Source organism: Lutra lutra, chromosome 13 (genome assembly GCF_902655055.1).
Source record: "Lutra lutra chromosome 13, mLutLut1.2, whole genome shotgun sequence".
NCBI classification, from domain to species: Eukaryota; Metazoa; Chordata; class Mammalia; order Carnivora; family Mustelidae; genus Lutra; species Lutra lutra.
Genome location: NC_062290.1, coordinates 57,410,484 through 57,427,497, shown reverse-complemented (window position 1 = coordinate 57,427,497; position 17,014 = coordinate 57,410,484). Strand labels below are relative to the sequence as shown.

The window sequence follows — 17,014 nt, the reverse complement described above, 5'->3', positions numbered from 1 at the left end:
TGCCTACTTGTGATCTCTCTCTGTCTGTCAATAATTAAATAAAGCCTTTGGGGTGCCTGGGTGGCTCAGTGGGTTAAAGCCTCTGCCTTCGGCTCAGGTCATGATCCCAGGTCCTGGGATCGAGCCCCACATCAGGCCCGCTCAGTGGCGAGCCTGCTTCTCCCTCTCTCTCTGCCTGCCTCTCTGCCTACTTGTGATCTCTGTCAAATAAGTAAATAAATAAAACCTTTAAAAAAAACAAAACAAAATATGGTTCACTTCTGTGATGCCTGGGTGGCTCAGTTAAGTGTCTGCCTTTGGCTCCGGTCATGAACACAGGATCCTGGGGTCAAGCCCTGTATCGGGCTCCCCGCTCAGAGGACAACCTACCTCTACCTCTCCCTCTGCCATTCCTCCTGTTTATGTTTTCTCTCTCAAATAATAAATAAATAAATACTTTAAACAAACAAACAAAAACATGGTTCACTTTCTAGTTCAATTCCTACTCATTCCCCATCTCTTTTGATGGGCCCCTATCTTCTAACCTTAAAAGACTGAGGTATAGAAAAGCTCTACCCTCCAACCTTTCTTCTCTAACTACACTCACACCTTAGGTGACCTCTAGTCTGTTAGAGGACTCAGTGCTGAGAGTTCCCAAATTTAAATCTCCAGTCCAGATCTCTGCCTGAATTTTTAACTCCCTAATTCTCTTAATTTTCTAAACAAGGAGTAGACAAAACAAAACATATCCAAAAACATCTTTTCCAACAAGGGAAGACTAAGAAAACCTTTCCAACAAAAAGACTAAGAAAGACTGAGAGGAGATCAAGGAGACATGATGGATGACTAATTTCAACATGGTATCCTGGACTGGATGCTGGAACAAAAAAGGATGGTAGTGGGAAAAAAATGGCAAAATCCAAATGAAGTCTACAGTTTAGTTTGTACCAGTGTTAATTTCTTAGTTTTGACCAAAGGCCAGAGTTGGTTATATAAGATACTAACATTAGACAAAGCTGGGTGAAGGATATATGGGAATTCCCAGTACTATCTTTGTAACTTTTCTATAAATCTAAAATTATCTCAAACTAAAGAGTTTTCAAAACAAACAACACCTTTTCTCTCCCAGCAGTTTTACCACTTCAGTATCTGGCAATTCTGTTTTGTTTTTTTTTTTAAGATTTTATTTTTAAAATAATCTCTACAGCTAATGTGGGGCTCGAACCTATAACCCAGAGATCAAAGTCACATGCTCCACGGACAGAGCCAGCCAGGCGCCCCAGCAATTCTAATTTTACATTACTCAGACTCAAAAGCCTTGGCTTGGTCCTTGACCCCTCTCATTCTCTTGCAGGCAACATCTTGTCTATTTGCAAATCCCAACAGTTTTATCTTCCAAATACATCCAAAGTGTAACGCTCTTACCTCTTCCAACACTACTACCCTAGTCCAAGTCTCTATCATCAACTATGTGAATTACTGCAACAGCTTCCTAACTTGTCCCCTTGCTTACTTAAGAGCCAATTCTCCAAACAGCAGGCTAAGTGATTGTTTTAGAGTGCTAGTGATATCATGTCATCCTTTTCCCCCAAAACCTCTAGCTGCTTCTTCATATTCTTTTTTTTTTTTTTAAAGATTTTTATTTATTTATTTGACAGAGAGATCACAAGCAGGCAGAGAGGCAGGCAGAGAGAGAGGAGGAAGCAGGCTCCCCGCCGAGCAGAGAGCCCGATGCGGGGCTCGATCCCAGGACTCTGAGATCATGACCTGAGCCGAAGGCAGCGGCTTAACCCACTGAGCCACCCAGGCGCCCCTGCTTCTCATATTCTTAATCAGAACCAAGTCCAAGGGCTTCACATGATCCAGTCCTTGTGACTTCTCTGACCTCCTCTACTGCCTGCCTCTTCTGTTGCTCACAATGTCTCCCCTCCCACCCGAATCTAAACTTGATTCTCCCTCTGCTTGGATAGTCTTCAGAGAGCCACATGGTGCGCTGCTGCATTTCCTTCTGGTCTCTATTCAAGCGTCTCCTCAAACAGACGAACCTAGTTAGACAAATGCTGCTGTTACTGTCCTTTTAACCTGCTTTATATTCTCTTTAGCCCTTACCCATCACCTGGCATATTAAATATTGGTTTAAGAACTTTCTGCCTGCCTTCCCTACCAGAATGTGAATTTCACCAGTACTGTACCCCCAGTATTGAGAACAGTGCTTGTACATAAATATTTATTCAATAAATGTGAATAAAATATTCTCAAAAATATGTGGGTATGTGAGGTCAAGAGAGATTTCTTAGAACTCTAAGATGGCCTCTCTACAGGTGTGTGTGCCCTGAATAATCTCCTCCCCTTGAGTATGGATGGGGCTGATCTAATCAGGTGAACCCTTTAAAAAGAGTCTAGGGATCAAAGATAGAAGTCAGAGAGAGATTTGAACAATCTGTAACACATGTGTTCTTATAGACCTTGAAAAAAAAAAAGTACCATGTTGTGTAGAGGGCCATGTGGTAGGAAATTGCAGGTAACCTCTAAAAGCTCAGTGACCGCCCCCCAGCCAATAGCCAGCAAGAACATGGGGGTCTCATTCTACACCCATAAGGAACTATATCTTACCAACAACCACTGAGAGGAGAAGAGAATCCTATGACTCAGATGAGATTGCCTCCCTGGCCAAATTCTAGTCCTGGGAAGCTCTGAGTAGAGAACTTGGCTAACCCCTAACCAGACTCCTGACCCAAAGAAACTGATACAATAAATGTGTTCTCTTAAGCCACTACACTTGTGGCAATTTGTTATAAAGCAAAAGGAAACTATTAACCAACCTTATGAATTCAAAAACAACTCTAGTATATCATTACTTTGGTTCACATACAGGTTGACATCCCAAGAGGAAGAAGTGCCTAATGAAGCAAATGAGAACTAGAACTATTAAGCCAGTGTGAAAACAGACCCAGGCAGGAGGTAACTTCATGTGTTGGGCTGGGCTATGTACATTGAACTGGAGGGAGACCAGATGGTGAAGGTCCATGAGGAAGAGCTACTGAAATGAAGATGGTTAGCCTAGATGAAATACATACCTAGGGCAAAATGAGAAGTGTCTTCAAATACCGCAAAAAAGTTGATGTGCAATTAGGGGGAGGGAAACTGTGAGGAGAGAGACTGGTTGCTGTGTTGCTTCAGAGGGGAGAACTTTAACCAGGGCATAGAAAGTATTTACTGGAAAGAAGTTTTCAGTTCAATGTAAGGAAGAACTTTCCAACAGCCAGAGCTGAGTACTTATTATGTTCTAAGAGCTTTGTTAAGCAACAGGGATATAAAAATGAAGAAAGAGGGGTGTCCGGCTGCTCAGGTGGTTAAATGTGGGACTCCTGATTTTGGATCAGGACATGATCTTGGGGTCGTGAGATTGAGCCCCGCATTGGGCTCTGTGTTCAGCTGGGAGTCTGCTTGGGATTCTCTCCCTCTACCTCTCTCTGCCCTCTCCTGATGCTGGTGTGACAGATGGACTAAGAGAAAGAAACCGAAGATGGCAAGAGTGGTCAGGACCTCCTGCAGATAAGCAGACAAGAGACAAGTTCCTTGCAGGCTGGAACGAGGAGAGGTAGTGGAGATGTCATCATCCCCTACTTGTGCTTTCATGATTAAAAATAAAAAATCTTATAACCAAACATCTGTAAGACCCGTATCTGCATTTTAAAAAACCCTTACTAAATTTCTTGTCTGTTAAGAAAAGAAGTTCCCTATTTGTATTTGCTTATGATATATATAAACTAAGTGGTTACCTACTGGGGTGGGGAGCAAGTGGTGGCAGGACCCAGGCAGATGATGAACAAGGATAGAAAGAGCCGTTTCACTGTGATTTCTGGTTCCTCAACTGTGTGAATTTATTATCTATTAAAAATAAAACAAAACAAAACATTTCCACCCTCTAGATAGATTTACCTGTGTGAGTTTCCACATTCTTTAGCACATGGTTCTGTTTGCCTCGGGGGAAAGATGTTACTTGAGGATCCTGCCTCCTTACAGCACATTTTTCTGGGTCAACCCTTCTGGAAGACTTGTTGATGACTGCCAAGTTCCCATTGTCACAGGCAGATTTTGCTGGTCTTTCATTAGGATTATCCTTTGGAATGGGGGCCATGTTGTTCCTGGGTCCGGCATTTGTAAGTCGTTGGCCCTCTTGTTTTGGTGGATTCCTGCCTGGTCGTGGCCTGGCCCCTTCCACTTCCCAGGGAGGCCTTTTCTGTGGGTATCTTCTCTGCTCGTTGCGTCTGGCTGCATATCCATCCAATACTCCTTTTTTAAAGGATGTATCCAAAGAGTCAGGGTGCATAACCCCCAGAGGTTTGGTATTTTCAGGTCCAGCATCCTCGGATTTTGGAGTCATTCTGTAACTCCACTCACATTTGAGTTTTCCCTTGACTTTTGGTCCTCTACCATAGCTGTACACAAACTGGGCTGCTTTTTTGGGTTTTGCTCCCCTGGGATCTGCACCAACAATTTCCTTCTCATTCTCAGAAGGGCTGTGTTCTCTGGGGTTTGTCCCACTCTCTGACCTACCCACACTTTCTAAGCCAGCTGCATCTGAGGTCTGGTCAGTGAGATTCTGTACTTTCTTAACTTTGATATGCTGTTTTTCACTCCTCAATTTCTGCCAAGGTTGGTTCTGAAGGCCATGGTTCTTGAGTGATTTGTTAGAAGCAGAGGACTGAAAAGAAATCTGTTGACTTTTAGGTTTGCTTCCCAAAGGATAACCATGCTGATGAACAGCAGAGATGTCATCATAAGGGACTTGCCTGGAAAGATGACAGGGAGGTGGTGAACTATAATTTCTCCTACCAATCCTATTAGAATCTAGTCTCCTTTGACTCCCACAACTTAGGCCAGAATTTTTTCTCTCCTGAGGAATAAACTCAGCAGCATCAGTGTTGAATTTAAAAGTACCTAGGACATAAGAAAATAGACATGTCAGTGAAGAAATAAATCATCACCCATGAAGCCCAGAAGACTCTAAGTCATTATCTAAACATTACTTTCCTAAAGACTTGTATAAATACAACAGGCTCTTAGTGAGGCCTGTGTTTCCTGTGAATATGATGGGTTCAAGATGCTTGTGGAACGCTGACCATTCCATGTCCAGTAACCTCACCAATAGCCACTGATAAGAACTACTAACTAAAACTGCTCACCTGGGTGACCAAGCATTATTATTATTTTAAATATAAGCTCCATGCCCTATATGAGGCTTGAAATCACAACCCCAAGATCCAGAGTCGCATGCTGTTCGGACTGAGCCAGTCAGGCATCCTGATCAGGCATGATTTATGTATCTAGTTACTTTATCAAAAAATTTCAAGTCAGCAAACAATTTGGGGGTGAGAATCAACGAGCAGATTCCATGTGGTCTTTCAAAACTCTTAAGGTAGCATTGCATAATATCAAGTAAACAGGTTTTGGAGTCAGCCAAAATCAGTTTGAAGTCTGGCTCTCCAATTTATCATAGGAGCTTAGGAATATCACTTGATTGCTTTTAGCCTTCATTTCCTCATCCTGAACAGAAGATGATACTATTTCAAAAGGCTATTGTGGGGACGCCTGGGTGGCTCAGTTGGTTAAGCCGCTGCCTTCGGCTCAGGTCATGATCCCAGCGTCCTGGGATCGAGTCCTACATTGGGCCCCTTGTTCTGTGGGGAGCCTGCTTCTCCCTCTGCCTCTGCCTGCCACTCTGTTTGCCTGTGCTTGCTCTCTCTCTCTCTCTCTCTGACAAATAAATAAATAAAATCTTAAAAAAAAAAAAAGGCTATTGTGAAGTTTAAGTAAGATTTCATATAGATAGTACTTAACATAATGAGTATATTAGTTCCCATCTCTTCCCCCAACCCAGGAATATATTTTAGGTTTACCATATATAACCTTTATAATATAGTCCAGAATCCGAGTCCCCAAAATTAAGTATATGCCTCTTCAACCCACTCATTTCCTTCCCCCAATGTGATTTTTTTTTCCTGAAGCCCAAAGAGTAAATGATTTGCCTAAGGACACAACACTAGTTAGTAGAAAAGTCAGAATTATGTGTAACATATGGATTATACAGTTGACCTCTGAACAACACAAGTTTTGAACTATACAAGTCCACTTATATGTCAATTTTTTACAGTACAGTAAACATATTTTCTCTTCCTTATGATTTTCTTGGTAACATTTTCTTTACTCTAGCTTACTTTATTGTAAGAGTACAGTATATAATACATATATCATGCAAAATATGTGTTACTTAACTGTTTATGTTACTGGTAAGGTTTCTAGTCAATAGTAGGCTGTTACTTGTTAAGTTTCTGGGGAATCATAAATCATCATGCGATGTTTAAGGGTCAACTACGTTACGAATCAGTGGGGCTTGGAAGACATGGGTTTATGACCCTGCCATCACTTGTGTCTTTATGCAAATGACTTAACCCAAATTTTCTTATAAGGAATGGAGAAAGTAACAATCCCTACATCAGAGAGTTGCTATGAAGAATAAAGCAAATTAGTGACATACATAAAGTGGTTAAAATGGTGCTTTATTTTTGCAGTTAGGACTACAGACTAAAACACACAGACCTGACCTCAGATGGGTGCAGTGCAGAGTGTGGGTTTCAGGTTTAATAATAAATGCTAACACTTACTAGGTAATTAACATGTGCCAGGCACTATTCTACATACTTTGCATCTGTTAACCTATTTAATCCTTACATTCCTGACGAGAAAGGTGACACTGAGAAATATACTTGCCAAAGGCCACAGAGGTGTTCCAAAGCAGACTCAGGATTCCACCCCAGGCTACATGGCCCTAGAGACCACACTCTTACACAGCACTGTCAGAGGCTGGGAGGTGGGTACCATAGAAACATATACTGAAGAACTGAACGAGATCATAAAGGTCATAGGATAACCTCTCACTCAATTCAGGATGTGTCCTGAAAGCATTCACACAGGCAATTCTGGGGATTGGGTGGAAAGCCTTACAAAACAAAGAGGATTATAAAGATTCAGAAGGTGGCAAAGGAAATGTTCCAGAAACATAAGAGAGAACATAAAGGTGGGAATGGGTAGATTAGATCAAGTGGGTGTCATATAGTCCGCTCCTTCTTGAAGAAACAAAGTTGGAAAGAGGCAGAAGAAAAGTCAGTTAAGTTGTCCGAACAGCCTAGTAAAGGATGGGAAGAACGTGTTCCATGCTAAGCAAGGAGTCGATGCAACTAGGGAGTCTAAACAGGGCAGCACTATTCAAACACAGTATGGTTCCATTAGACATGAGGTAGTTGGTAATGCCTTCAGAAAGACCCTTGAGAGATAGGAGGAAGGGAAAAAAGAGCACAAAAATCAGGAATCTGCACCTGAGACACAAAGATGTGAGATACCTTCTTTTTCTCCTCAGTATTTTAAGTAGCTGGAAGTTACTCAGTAAACAGGATATAAGTGGTACCCTAGATCGAAGATAACACAGCAGCATAGTAAGTGTCCAACAGGTGAGAGGAGAAGAAAAAGGGGAAATCCAAGAGATTATGAAGTCAAGAAACAAAGCTGGCATTGGAGAATCTGCCCATGGGCAGAAAGATATACCTGAACCTGTTATTGAGGACAGAAGTGGGCAAGAGAACTAAACCCTGAGTGGAGATGGAGGTGTGGGCTAAAGATGATGCTGAAATAAGAGCATGGAATAGGAACCAAGACAAAAGCAAACTAAGGGGGACACCGGGGTGGCTCAGTTGGTTAAGTGTCTACCTTCGGTTCAGGTCGTGATCCCAGGATCCTGGGATTGAGCCCCGCGTGGGGCTCCCTGCTCAGAGGGGAGCCTGCTTCTCCCTCTACCTGCTGCTTCTCCCTCTGCCTGCTGCTCCCCCCACTTGTGCTCACTCACTCTCTCACTTGGGCTCTCTCTCTGACAAATAAGTAAATAAAATCTTTAAAAAAGAAAAGAAAAGAAAGTAAACTAAGGAACAGGAGAGGGACTAGAGAGGTCTCTGGACTAGGGAAACATGCCATAGTAGATGTGGGGGTGGATAGCCGGAACCTGGGGCACAACAAGGAAGGCCAAAACTATACCTCACAACTGGCCTCATCCAATCCTGCCTCAAACACTGAAGGGTGTAGAAATGGGCCAGAAGGGAGCCTGAGGATGGGAAGATCAATGGATCCAGTTTAGAAGATCTGGGGGGAAAAATGGGTGGGAGAATAACAAAACACCACACTAACCTAAAAGGTTCCCATCCCGCAAGATTTAAAACCTAAATCAGGACTATGGTTTGACAAATAAAACTTTTCTGACCAAGACCCAAAGTAACAAGTACATTTTAGTGGCCACCCAGTACACAAACATACATATACTCTTCTTGGTGCCCCAACACCAGTAAGTGGCAGAACTAAGACTAAAATCAATGTTTACAAACCACATGCTGCAAACTGCTCTCCTGTTTTTCCAGAAAGAGTGGGTCCTGAAATGAAATCAATGTAGTGGGTTGTGACAAGTATTTCTTCAAAGAAAACAGAAAATAGTGTATTGCAGTTAGTAAGAAAAAGCATTACCTCCTAAAACTTTCGGTTCTTTTTTATATTATACACATATATGTACTAAATCAGATGTAAAATGTTTCTTTTTGGTGTCTGCCCAAAAGTTTGGAGAACAAAGACCTAAAGTACACCTTGAAGGAAATGGAAATGGATGCTACATGAACAGCCAAACGAAGCTGTTCTACACACAGAACCAACCCCAAGATAAGTGAGCTAACAATTACGGAACAGGTACCGTACAGGGCGGGAGCCTTCACAGGAATTTACTTATTTACCCCCAGACGACGGATGAGGAAACTAAGACTCAGCCACACTGCGTGGCAGTCTGAGAATGGAAACCATTGGTGTTCGGCTCGCGCTCGTTCTGCTGCCCCAGGACGCGCCAACCCGCCACGCATCGAGAGCCCGCCACCGTCACGGGCGGTGACTCGGCCGACGCCCGCCTGTTGGAGATTAGTGCGGCCTCTGCCCCAGTAGAGCCGGGCTGAAGGCGGGACGCCCACATCGATTCACTGGGCGCCGGGACAAACCCGCTCTCCCTGGAAACCCAGCTGCGGGGCTTCACGACCCAGTGGAGGACGGTCGAGGTCTTGGTACCCACGACGCGCGTGGCTTGGCCCTTCCGAGCCACTATTCCGAGCCCTGGTTCCCACTATCCCGACCGCCACTCTCGCGGTATGAATGGCCGGAGCCCTAGGACTCGCCACTGACCCAACTTCCGCCCCCCGAGAGGGGCCCAGTCCCGCGCGAGCCGGGACAGTACCTGAGACAGGAGGCGCCTCCGCCATCCCGTGCCGCAACACCTAAAGCGAGCCCTGCAACCTAAAGAGGGCTGTCACCCGGTCACGTGTCTTTGACTTCCGGCGCCGCAAGAATATCCGCATCTGCGCGCGGGGTGGATGGCCACGGAGGTTGCGCGGCCCAAGTGAACTGGGAGGTGCGTCCGTGACGTCAGACACAAGCGCCAGGCGCTGGCCTGGAGGAGGAGATTAGAGGCTGTTTGTAGGTGGGGAGGATCACGTTTGTGTGCTGGCAGGAATTTGCGTAGTCATTGTTTTTCATTTTGAGATTCACGGTGTTTTTTTTGCTACTGTGCCCTTCTGTCCTGGCACCCAACTAACTTCACCTGGCCTTCCGCAGTTAACTGAGACATCACTTTCTACCTGGAGTAGTGTGGCTTTGGGGTTAGAAAACAACAACAAAAAACCCCGCTAAGTAGTCAAAAGGGAACCTGAGTGAAAATAGGCGCAAAACAAACAAACAAAAACCCGATAAAGGGCTAATATACGAAGAATGCTTAAAAATCAGAAAACGATAAGTCAAAAGAACCTAAAAAAAAAAAACCCACAAAAAACCCCGATTAACCATGGATTAGAAATGGTAAAGAACTTGAACGGGCAGATGACAATAAAATACAGATGGATACTGAACGTGAGGGGAAAACTTTGGAGGCACCAATAATTTACAAAGTAAAATTTTAGGGGCGTATGGGTGGCTAAGTTGGTTAAGTATCGCCTCACGCTCTCTGCTCAGCGGGGATTCTCCCTCTTCCTCTGCTCCTCACCCAGCTCATGTTCTCTCTCTTAAATAAATAATAAAATAAGATCTTTAAGAAAAAGCAACAAAATTTTATTTGACATAGAGATGCCGAGAGAGAGAACACAAGTAGAGGGAGTGGGAGAGGGAGAAGTAGGCCTCCTGCTGACCAGGGAGCCCTATGTGGGATTGGATTCCAGGACTCCGGGATCGAGACCTGAGCTAAAGGCAGATAGGCACCTCAAAAATAACAAAATTTTAAATGAATGTATGTAGTTCGTTATTGCATTACTAAGTAGAGCACAACATGTAAGCGTGAAACATGTGTATTTGTAACCTAATTCACTGGTCCAGGCTTCCCCCAAAATACAAAATAGATTCATTTATTCATATGTATTTTAATGCAGACTCTCCTAGGCATTGCTTTAAGTGCTGGAAGTAAATGGTGAAAAAGACAAACATGGTCCCCACCCTCGTGAAGTGGATTGTCTAGTAGAGGAGATTAAGAACTAAGTAATTAATATTTACAAATTAATACGTTTGAAATAATTTCAAATTATGTTAGCATTGTGAAAGAAATAACATAAATCATTAATTTTGACAGATCAGTTCACCAAACCAACCAACCAACCATACAGTCACCTTTAGAAATTACCAGATGTTGGGGTGCCTGGGTGGCTCAGTGGGTTAAGCCTCTGCCTTCAGCTCAGGTCATGATCCCAGGGTCCTGGGATCAAGCCCCACATCAGGCTCTCTGCTCCTTGGGGAGCCTGCTTCCTCCTCTCTCTCTCTGCCTGCCTCTCCGCCTACTTGTAATCTCTGTCAAATAAATAAATAAAATCTTAAAAAAAAAAAAGGAATTGACTAATAAAAAAGTAAAAAGAACTCAAATAAAATAGGATTAGCAATATAAGGAACAGCCACTACCTCTATGGTTAAGATAAACTGTCTAATGAAGATCACCCCAGAGCTGAAGTGCAGACCTTGTCAGAGAGCATGTGGTCCTGGCTCACTAGATGGCAGGGAAGTGGCTGTGGTGCTGCAGTAGCAGAAGCTGCCAGAAATCTAGATTTCTGTAGGGGAAAGTCATTCTTGGGGAGGTGTCTCAGAAGAGGCACTCTACTGAAAACCACCTGAGAGGGTGCCAAGAGAAGTTTGTGGCTGTTCACCACCATAAACTGAAAAGGCCAGGTCCTGAAGAAGCCCTGTAAGTTGCAGGAGCCAAATACTGGAGAAACTGCCCACAGCCCAAAAGCTTGCCTAACTGAAACACTAAAAACAGGAAACAAAAGCTTTTCCTCCTGTAATATCTCTCTGGTGCCCTCTACTGACAAATCTTCATATCTGCCAGCTGATAAAGGATAAATTAAAAGGGTGCTAATCATTTCACAGAGCAGGCAACAAGCATAAATTTGGAACAATGGCAATATTCATAACTGGAATACTAGGGAATCTTCTCATTATTTTTTAAAACATCTAAAAACTGGAAGCGAACATTTATCCTGTCTTTCCTAGACAAACAGTACTTCATACAATATACCAAAACTTATGATACACTTGCATTGGAAAACAAGTGCAGGGCCTCCCCTGGCGCCAGAATTTCTGGCCAGTGTGGCCATTTTGGCTTCCCGACCTTGGACTACTACTGCTGGTCACTGTCTGCAGCCATTCCGTGTGGCCATGTCTGTGCCTACACCGAAGCTGCTGAGGGACCTCACAGGCTTCACCTAGCGGCTCCCCTACAGCATGCCCAGATCCATTCCAAGCCACTGCTGGAGGAGCTCGGGACCATGGATGTCGCCATTGGGATCACTGCCTGCTTCCTTTTTCCTCCTGCCATCAGGTTGGGTCCTGTCACATCTGGAGTGCTACAAGAAGCGGGAATGAATGGGGGTGTTCTGTCCCTCACCCTGTGACCTGAACACCCCTGCCCTCTCCTGATCATGTCTACTGCATTCCTGGCCAGCCATCCCTCGATCATGTCTTTCAATTACAGTGACCTCTTTGGCAATCATGAACTCTCAATTTCTCCATGGTCACATCCTCAGACCACATATATTGGTGTATAAGGCCCTACTCGTTAGGGCTCTCCTTGTAACAATAAAGTCTATTTTTTTTAAGATTTTATTTTTATTTATTTGACAGAGAGAGACACAGCAAGAGAGGGAACACAGGGAGCGGGAGAGGAAGAAGCAGGCTTCCCACTAAGCAGGGAGCCCAATGTGGGGCTTGATCCAGGACCCTGGGACCATGACTTGAGCCGAAGGCAGCCACTTAATGATTGAGCCACCCTGGCGCCCCAATAAAGTCTATTTAAACCAAGGGAAGCAAGGGCAAAAATGAACTATTGGGACTTCCATCAAGATAAAAAGCTTTTGCATAGCAAAGGAAACAGTCAACAAAACCAAAAGACAACTGACAGAATGGGAGAAGATATTTGCAAGTGACATATCAGATAAAGGGCTAATATCCAAAATCTATAAAGAACTTATAAAACTCAACACCCAAAGAACAAATAATCCAATCAAGAAATGGGTGGAAGACATGAACAGACATTTCTGCAAAGAAGACATCTGCTCAACATCACTTGGCATCAGAGGAATACAAATCAAAACCACAGTGAGATACCACCTCACACCAGTTAGAATGGCTAAAATTAACAAGTCAGGAAATGAAAGGTGTTGGTGAGGATGTGGAGAAAGGGGAACCCTCCTACACTGTTGGTGGGAATGCAAGTTGGTGCAGCCACTCTGGAAAACAGTATGGAATTTCCTAAAAAAGTTGAAAATAGAAGCTACCTATGACCCAGCAATTGCACTACTGGGTACTTAACCTAAAGATACAAATGCAGTGATCCGAAGGGGTACGTGCACCCCAATGTTTATAGCAGCAATGTCCACAATAGCCAAACTATGGAAAGAGCCCGGATGTCCATCAACAGATGAATGGATGAAGAACATGTGAAAAAATACACACACACACACACACACACACACGCACGCACGATGGAATATTATGCAGCTATTGCAATTTGCAATGATGTGGATGGAACTAGAGGGTATTATGCTAAGCGAAATAAGTTAATCAGAGAAAGACAATTATCATATGACCTCACTGATATCAGGAATTTGAGAAGACAGAGGATCATAGGGGAAGGAGGGAAAAATGAAACAAGATGAAACCAGAGTGAGCGACAAACCATATGAGACGCTAAATCTCAGGAAACAAACTGAGGGTTGCTGGAGGGGAGGAAGGTGGGAGGGATAGGATGGCTGGGCTATGGACATTGGGGAGGTTATGTGCTACGATGAGTGCTATGAATTGTGTAAGACTGATGAATCACAGACCTGCAACCTTGAAACAAATAACACATTATAATGTTAATTTAAAAAAAGGAAATGCAAAAAAGAAAAGTCTATTTAAACCTTAAAAAAAAAAAAAAAAAGTCCAGAGGTGCCTGAGTGGCACAGTTGCTTAAGCACCCAGCTCTTGATTTCAGCTCAGGTCATGATCTCAGGGTTGTGAAACTGAGCCCATCATCAGGCTCCACATCCACCAGGGAGTCTACTTAAGATTCTTTCTCCCTCTCCGTCTGTACCCCTCCATAATAAATAAGTCTTTAAAACAAATAAAAATAAATAAAGTCCAGACACTGTAATATTATTTGCTACTAAGAAGAAATGAGCTGTCAAGCCATGAAAACACATGGAGGAAATATAAATGCATATTACTAAGTGAAAGAAACCAATCTGAAAAGGCTATATTATATATGACTCTAATGATATAACATTGTGGAAAAGGCAAACCATGGACATAGTAAAAGCTCAGTGGCTTCCAGGATTCAGGGGGAAGGGAAGGATGAATGGGCAGAACACAGAGGATTTTGGGGGCAGTGAAACTATTCTTTATGATACAATGGTAGTTACATTGTCAAAATCTATAGAATGTACACCAAAAGTAAACTCTATGTAAACTATGGACTTTGGGTGATACTAAAGTGTCAGTGTAGGCTCATGGATTGTAACAAACGTACCACTGTGGTGAGGGATGTCTATAGTGGGGAAGGTTGTGCATGTGTGGGGACACGGCATATCAAAAGCTTAACTTTCTACCTTAAGAAAGTAGAAAAAGAAGAACAAACTAAACCAAAACAAGTAGGACGGAAACAATAAAGGTCAGAACAGAAATAAAATAAAAATAGAAAATAATCAACAAAACAAAGTGGTTTACTAAATAACGAGACCAAAATTGACTTACTTTTAGCTAGACTGACAAGAAAAAGAAAGAAAAACTCAAATTATTAAAATTAGAAATCAAAGAAGGGACATTATTATTGACCTTAAAGAAATAAGAATTATGGGCTGCCTGGGTGGCTCAGTGGGTTAAGCCTCTGCCTTCGGCTCAGGTCATGATCTCAGTGTCCTGGGATCGAGTCCCGCATCAGGCTCTCTGCTAGGCAGAGAGCCTGCTTCCTCCTCCTCCTCTCTCTCTCTCCCTCTCTGCCTACTTGTGATCTCTTTCTGTCAAATAAATAAAAGATCTTAAAAAAAAAAAAAGAAATAAGAATTATAAGGGGGTCCTATGAACAACTTTACGCTAACAAATTAAATCACCTAGATGACATGGACAAATTCCTAGAAATACACAAACTACCAAAATGGACTAAATAAAAACAAACAAACCCAGAAAAATTTGAATACACTTATAGCAAGTAAAGAGATTTAATTAGTAATAAAAAAGCTTCCCCCAAAGCCCAGGCTCAGGTGGCTTCACCAGTGAATTCCACATATATATTTAAAGAATTAACACCAATCCTTCACAAACTCTCCCTAAAAATAGAAGAGAAGGGAATATGTCCCAACTCAGTTTCTGGATGAAAACTGCCTTAGAGTAATCAGTGCTTAGCTCTCCATTTGCAGAAAACGATGGCAGCATGCCCAGACTCCTTGTCCATGAAAACAGAGTCAGACTGATCAGGCATCCTAGGGCAGTGGTTCTTATTTCCGGCTACACATAAAAACAGCCTGGGGAGCTTTAAAAATCCGAGTGCTCACACCATATTCAGATCTATTATACTAGAATCTATGGGGAGAGAAAATATAAAAGGAAAGCTATGGGATATGAATAGAGGCTGAAGTACCAAACTTTTACTTTCTTACAGGATCATTCCAATCTCCTCCACCCTTGCTAAAGCTGACAGATTACAACTTAAGGAGACTACTTGCACTCAATTCTGCGTCAGAGATGCTGACTGGTAGCAGCTATAGGACTGATCAGCAGAGACTATGCTGTGTCTGGGACTGACTCTATCACAGGAGTCATCTTTTCCACTTTCCTTAAATTCACTAAGACTGACACAGACCAAGGCCTGGCTTTGGTCTTTTCCAAGTACAGCAAGAATTAGCAGAATGATAAAGGTGTTAAGGAATCTCCAGGGAAAGATATGGTTAGAGGCAGGGAATCATGACTTTATGATGGAAGTGGGGGAACTGGAAGCTATTAGTACAGCATAACAATGAAAAGTGGGACACAGCACAGAGAGAGGCTGCAGAGAAATTTTGCAGACTTTTATTGGCAGGTGACAGGAACCCAACTCCAACTAGTTTAAGCAGAAGAAGGGGTGTGCTAGCAGAATTCTCAGAGGGTTCACATAATTAAAGGAAGAGTTGCCAAGACTTGGAGCCCTCTGGGAATCTCTAGGATCAGAACTCAGGCCTTAGTGCCATGAGGATTCTTTCATTTGGCCTCTCATCTTGTCTCTTCTCTGGCCTCAATATCTTAAGCTTCTCATACTGACAAAGAATTTGGGGGGTAGGGGAAGAAAGTTATTTCCCTTAGGTTTCCATTTAGAAAATTCAAGGGAAGAACTTCCAACAGGCACAGCTGGGTCACAGGCCCACTCTCACAGCCTGGAAGATTAAGGGTCGGGTTACTCTAATTGGTATTTTTGCAATAATCACGTGGTTATATTGCGGAAGCAGTTCTGTAAAAGAAAAGAGAATGTTGGGGCACCTGGCTGGCTCAGGCAGAAGAGCATGTCACTCCTGATCTCAGTGTCATGAATTTGAGCCCCACACTGGGTGTAAAGATTCCTTAAATGAATAAATAAAAAATTAAAAAGAAAATATCTCCATCTTAAAAAAGTGAATGTATTTTTTTAAAGATTTGTTCATATGAGAGAGAGAAGAGAGAGAGAGAATGAATAGGGAGTGGTAGAGGGAGAGAATATCCAGGCAGACTCCCACTGAGCATGGAGCCCAATGTGGGGCTCAGTCCCCAGACCCTGAGCTCATGAACTGAGCTGAAACCAGGAGTTGGATGCCCAACATATTGAGCCACCCAGATGCCTATTATGTTTTTTTTTTTTAAGATTTTTTTTTTTTTAAGTAATCCCTACATCAAACATGGGCTCAAACTTATAACCCCAAGATCAAGAGTCACATGCTTTACCAACTGAGCCAGCCAGGCACCCCAGAGAATCTTGTTCTGAAAAGGCTAAGCAATAATATTACAGAGAGGTAGGGGCCAAGTCGCAGGAAGCTTTGTGTGTCTTGCTAGAGGTGTCAGGGAACCATAAAAAACTTTAAGGAGTGACTAGGTCAGATTTGTATTTTAAAAAGATAAATGTAGCTGTATGCGATGTATGGACTCAAAGAAGTGAGACTATGCATGAAGAGAAAGCAAATCATTAATTCCAAAAGACACTTAGGGTTAAAAGCAGGGTTTGATGATTAATTGAATGTGTAGGGTGAGGCAAAATATAGGCAACAAGGATAACTCAAGAGCTTTCTGTTTTGAATGATGGAGAATAATGGTTCCATTAGCTGAGATAGGGAAAACTGGAGGAGGAGATTCAGGTCCGAGGGAAAGATAATAGTTGTCTTAGCCATTTGAATGTCATGTGTTTGTTGGCTTCAGAAACCTCCAAATAATTGCTAGGCAAACA

The 17,014-nt window shown here is 42.9% G+C and overlaps 1 protein-coding gene and 1 pseudogene across 6 annotated transcripts in view; one reads left to right on the top strand and one right to left on the bottom strand.

Moving 5' to 3' along the window:
* The window catches only part of NFX1 (nuclear transcription factor, X-box binding 1), an 82,324-nt gene extending 72,888 nt beyond the window's left edge, over window positions 1-9,436 (bottom strand). For all 6 annotated transcript variants that reach the window (XM_047699664.1, XM_047699669.1, XM_047699665.1 and 3 more), the window contains exons 1-2: window positions 9,296-9,436; window positions 3,922-4,923 (exon numbers count right to left, since the gene is read on the bottom strand). In XM_047699664.1, coding sequence (XP_047555620.1) covers window positions 3,922-4,923; window positions 9,296-9,320 — 1,027 coding nt within the window. In that variant the 5' untranslated portion in view covers window positions 9,321-9,436. The remainder of the gene's footprint in view (window positions 1-3,921; window positions 4,924-9,295) is intronic.
* A 2,312-nt stretch (window positions 9,437-11,748) lies between these two features.
* On the top strand, window positions 11,749-12,116 carry LOC125083327 (cytochrome c oxidase subunit 8A, mitochondrial-like; annotated as a pseudogene).
* Window positions 12,117-17,014: the final 4,898 nt, after the last annotated feature.